This window comes from Coenobita brevimanus, unplaced genomic scaffold (assembly GCF_032717465.1).
Source record: "Coenobita brevimanus isolate Jiangsu-jjx unplaced genomic scaffold, ASM3271746v2 jjx.HiC_scaffold_1051, whole genome shotgun sequence".
In the NCBI taxonomy this organism is placed as follows: domain Eukaryota; kingdom Metazoa; phylum Arthropoda; class Malacostraca; order Decapoda; family Coenobitidae; genus Coenobita; species Coenobita brevimanus.
In genome coordinates this window covers 12,501-17,812 of record NW_027641861.1, presented here as the reverse complement: position 1 = coordinate 17,812, position 5,312 = coordinate 12,501, and the positions used below count along the sequence as shown (strand labels likewise).

Sequence of the window (5,312 nt, the reverse complement as noted above, 5' to 3'; positions counted from 1 at the left end):
AGGCCATATACTTGCCAAAGACAGGTGTGCCCACGAGTTCATTCACCGACCAATAGTCATGGAGTGCATGTTTTCTAACATGCGCCATCAACATGGTCAGGGTGAGCCACACAAACATCTCCCCCACCTGCGCAGGTGTCCAGTCACACATGTGCGTACTCTCACTGGCAGCCACGTCCACCGCACACACATGGCCTGGTGGAAATTTATCTCATCCACCAGATACTGCATTACTGCAGCCTTGAAAATTGCCTTGAACAGACTGCCATTAGTCCAGGGCCTGAGGGGAAGATCATCCTCCTGCACACCTGCACCCTTCTCAACAAATGCTGGCACAGATGGCTCAAAGCTGGCACCATCCTCCCACACAAATGTGTCAACTCTACCTATACGTGGTAGAGCCGGCCGTCTGGCAGTTACCGGACGTTTTTTCGCACGCCCACATGCTCGCCCACAGGCAGGGGGGGGGGGAAGGAGAGGGAGAGGTGTGGAGGTGGGGGAGTAAGTGGGTGATGACTCACCTGACGCGGAACTTTCCTGGGGAGCCGCTCAGTGCTGCGTATCTCCACGTGGGGCCAGTGTGAGAAATACCACTCCTGAAGGGCCCAGTTGTGGAAATTCAGCCCATGAGGTGGTAGACTGAGGTGTTGGGGAACGCTGAAGGACGATTCGTCGGCGAGCAGGGAGCGAGAGTGTGGGGGAAACGACTCTACTATATTTATTCTGCAGGTGACTGCCAGGTCCGCGACCACCTTCCTGATGTTCTGGGTCATCTATCGCCTCCTCATCTCTGAATTCATCAATCTCATAGGCTCTCCTCTTCCTGGAGAAGTCTCAGAGCCTTCTCTGGCAACGGAGAGTGAGTAGGGGTCGGAGGGTGAGAGAGCTCGCTCTCCACGTGGCAGCTCTTCCTCTCCTCTGAGGACGTACTCTCGCTGAGTGTCCGAGATGATACGGTGTCGTCCAAGGCACGTCCAATCGCACTATCACTTAGCCCTTTCCCTGGCACTAAAGGCTGAATTTTCGCGGGGATCAATAAGGCAATTGGCCCTTCACACGGTGCGAGGGAATCAGACGATGACGAGAAACAAGACATGGCTCCTCACACTACCATTGCCGCATACAGACTGAACTGCGCAACCGCAGGGTACCTGGGGATCCTACCTACCCGGTAGGTGAGTGCGGTATATCACTTCACCCAGCGGCGCCGCATGCTGAATCCTGACTTCCATACACGTTAGCTGGTGGTTAAGGATTAAGGATGAAGGTGTTCAGAAATTGCGCTCTTTTATGTTAGTGTGTTTCAAGACCTAGTGTTCAGGATTCGGTAGGCAAGGTTTAAGTATTCAAGAGATGGGTGTTCGTAGTTCAAGTGTTCATTGTTCTGGTTAATGAAACAACTGATGAACACACAATTAATCAGACAAATTTCCGGAGAGGTGTGTACTTTGGTGTTCAATGAGTGTTCAAATGTAAGAGGTAGGTAATTCAGGTATCAATAATTTAGTGCTTAAAATCGAGCCTTAAGAGTGTTTTAAGATCGTGTGTTCAATAAAAGGTGATCAGAGTTTGGGTTAGAAGTAAAATCTGAACTTTAAAGGTCTGATGTTTAAACAATATTTGTGTTCGAAGTTGGAGACCAGAGTGTAGGATCTGAAAGTGTATCTATCTACTGCCAGACCATGGTTTGACGGAACTCGTCTTTGTGGTTTAGAAAAAGGCTGGTGATGGTGAGGGGCCCTTCACGTGGTGGCATCTGTATAGCCGGGCAACTTCGCTAACTGGTTATACGAACTTCTCTCAACTCCTTCCCTATCCTATGAAAAGAACCTGGTAGACTGCAAGATTGTAAACTGCTAGAAAAAGATTTGAGTTGGTGCCTCGTATGTCCAGTTCGGGCACTTAGTGTCGGGGGAACACTTTTCCTCTGATCCCTAGTAAAGAAACTTCCCAGTTTGGTTGCACCTGATTAGTATAGTTCCTTTGATGACTGGAATGCACAGGCTTCAGCACCAAGACAAAGCAGTGTTCCCTTGAAGTACTACCATTAAGGATTATGTTGAAAGAAGAACTGTATATATATATATATATATATATATATATATATATATATATATATATATATATACACACTTAACCTTTCCTCATAGTTCTAGTGGAAATGAATCTATATGGTACTTTTTATCACTTAAATTACCATTATTTTAAACTGGGTAAAAAATAATTATGATCTGTGTATTAGCCAGGTAATAAAAACAATATAAGATGTTGCTTTGGATTTATTCACATACATACTCGTGCACACACACACACACACACACACACACACACACACACACACACACACACACAGGATGGATATAGGTTCTAGTTCCTGTTCACGTGGGTTCAGGTCGGTTCAGCGGGTTCCATGTGTTCATAGAGGAAAACTTCCAGTCAATAAGCAGTTGATGAAGGCGGTGAGCTGTGGGGGAGAGAGAGAGACAGAGTTATAGGGATTATGGATCTTTATTTCAGGTTAGAGAGAGAGAGGGAGAGAGAGATAATTTATAGGGTTTACAGATCTTTTTCAGGTGAGAGAGAGAGAGAGAGAGAGGAGTTATAGTAGATATGGATCTTTTTTCTCAAGTTAGAAAGGTAGATAAGTTATAGAGGGTTTTGGACCTTTTTTTTCCATATTAGAGAGAGAGAGAGAGACAGACAGACAGACAGACAGACAGACAGACAGACAGATAGAGACAGAGAGACAGAGGGAGAGAGAGAGAGAGAGACAGAGAGACAGAGAGAGAGAAGTTACAGGGGTTGTGGATTTTTTTTTTTTCGGTTTAGAACGACTACAATGTAACAAAGTAAAATTTCTGCAAAAGTGATAATGATCGTGAAAGTAAGCTTCGTAAAACACATTTATATTAATTTAAAATAAAAATTATCAGACTCTCTCTCTCTCTCTCTCTCTCTCTCTCTCTCCTCCCATTAATATTTCTATATCTATCCATCGCACTCACCTCGCCAGCCTTCTGCAGCAAACACAGGAGGACCTGTAGGAGGTTTGTACCGACGAAGATATCTGCCAAGACTTGGAAGTTCGCCGCACTTGATGTGTCGACTGTGGTAGAGGAAAGGGAGATGGTCGATTAGGTCAAGTGATTAGGGAAGCTGCCTGGTGTTGAAAGGACGCAAGACAGTGTTGGATAGGGCAAGGTAATGATGAGGAAGGCAGGGTAGGGTAATGAAGATGAATGCAGGGCAGGGTAATGAAGAGAAATGTAATGAAGGATAATGAAGAGGAATGCAGGGCAGGGTAATGAAGAGGAATGCAGGGCAGGGTAATGAAGAGGAAGGCAGGTCAGGGTAATGAAGAGGAATGCAGGGCAGCGTAATGAAGAGGAATGCAGGGCAGGGTAATGAAGAGGAATGCAGGGCAGGGTAATGAAGAGGAATGCAGGGCAGGGTAATGAAGAAGAAGGAAGGGCAGGGTAATGAAGAGGAAGACAGGGATTGGCAACATAATTTAGAGGAAGGCAGGGCAGGGCATGGCAGGTGAGCCGTGTGGGGGAATGTTGGATGGGGGTGTGACTGAGAGAGAATAAATCTTTCTCACTCTAGTTCTTTTGAAATCAGTGGACTATCTTCGTCATCGACATCGTCATCACCTTATCATTATCTGAACTCTACATCTCACAAATAAAAACAAATTAGCCAGAAGATTTAAAATATTTTCCACACCACAGATAAAAACAAATAAGTCAGAAGATTAAACAGATTCGCCACACTGAACTTCTTGATGAATCCAGTTTACCAGAATAAAATGAAAATCAGTCTTCATATTAAAGGGAAGAAGTTTAGCGAATACAAGAAAAGCCGAGATGATGACATCTAACAAACAGATGGAGTAGAACGCTATGTAAGCTTGATCGCAAAAGAATAGGAGGAAATATAGTATTTTAGGAAATTAAAAGTGGCCAAGCACCAGATAGAGCCAAGGGAACTGATATAAGTCGTAGGACAGGAGAAGAGACATATTATGTCACTGTGAAGCATGGGGAAAAAGGGGTCAGGTAGGAAAGCAAAGTGATCCTGATGGTCCTGTATTGATACAAGCAGCGATCTCTGAATATTAGGGACCGAGAAAGGGTAGAAGTGCTAATGATGAACTGCTTCAAGTCTGTACAGTATGTGGAGTTAGATAACTTTGCAGAGTGAAAGAGGACATTGAAAGAGTTTGAAAGACCAGGGGCGTGTTAAGACAGACGTGGTCCAGTGGAATGGGCAAATCCGGGTATGTTACGATATAGCCAATAGAGAGAAGATGTGGTAGGAGATTGATGACAGTATGCAGATCAGAAGTGGAGTTAATGAGTGGAATGACGAGGTCTAGACGAAGGAAGAAGGATAGTGCTGAAACAGATTTTCAACTAGAGGTGTGACCATCCAGGAATGTGAGACGCCTGTATAGAATAAAGCAAATTGGAATGAAGTTGCCTATGAAAGAACGACTCTACCAGTAATCTGTGAGGGCATGAAGTGAAGCAGCTGGGGTAAACCGTGAATAGGAAGAGGATAAGTGTGAATAATTTGAAGACTGCTTTACGTAGACCATTAAATAAGACAGCTGAGAAACAGAATGAGAGTGACTGAGGTGGCTTTCTCCTGCTTTCCGGTACCACCAACCTGGAATGAGTAACATGTCGTGAGAACAGAATAGTCATAGCACTGCTACCAAAATAATATAAAGCTATGGTATGGGAACCAGGGTAAAACAGAATCGCATAAAATAAAACTATGGTATGGGCGCCAGAGTAAAACAAAATTGCATAACATTAGAATAGGATATGAGAGCCAGAGTAAAACAGAATCACACAATATAAAGCTAAGGTATGGGAACCAGAGTAATCACATAACATATGGCATGGGTATGAGAGCCAGATTAAAACAATCACATAACATAAATCTGTGGCATGACAGACAAGGTAAAACAGAGTATGAAAATCAGCGTACCGCAGAGTGACTATATGACAATGAGCGTAAAACATTGTAACAATATGAAAATCAGCTTAAGACAGAGTGACAAAATGAAACTCAGCGTAAGACAAAGTGGCAATTTGAAAATCAGCTTATAACAGAATGACAACATAAAAATAAACTGAAAATGAGTGACATTATGAAAATCAGCGTAAGAGAGAGTGACATTGTGAAAATCAGCATAAAACAGAGTGACATTACCGGTAATTTTAGCGAGGAGGTCCAAGTCTACATCCAGTTCCAACTCTGCGACGCACTCTTTCAAAAATTCCTTTATTTTGGCCAGTAGT

General features: G+C 43.8%; 1 protein-coding gene and 1 long non-coding RNA gene across 2 annotated transcripts in view; both read right to left on the bottom strand.

The window, feature by feature from the left end:
* Window positions 1-2,264: 2,264 nt before the first annotated feature.
* LOC145389509 (uncharacterized) lies at window positions 2,265-3,053 on the bottom strand. The gene is made up of 2 exons (XR_013895478.1): window positions 3,006-3,053; window positions 2,265-2,464 (listed from the first exon to the last, which is right to left on the bottom strand). It is a non-coding gene; the product is annotated as an uncharacterized LOC145389509 (long non-coding RNA).
* Window positions 3,054-4,498: 1,445 nt separating this feature from the next.
* The window catches only part of LOC145389510 (uncharacterized), a 3,174-nt gene continuing 2,360 nt past the window's right edge, over window positions 4,499-5,312 (bottom strand). The window contains exons 3-4 of the mRNA XM_080264789.1: window positions 5,224-5,312; window positions 4,499-4,509 (exon numbers count right to left, since the gene is read on the bottom strand). The exon at window positions 5,224-5,312 is cut by the window's right edge and continues 100 nt beyond it. Coding sequence (XP_080120915.1) covers window positions 4,499-4,509; window positions 5,224-5,312 — 100 coding nt within the window. The remainder of the gene's footprint in view (window positions 4,510-5,223) is intronic.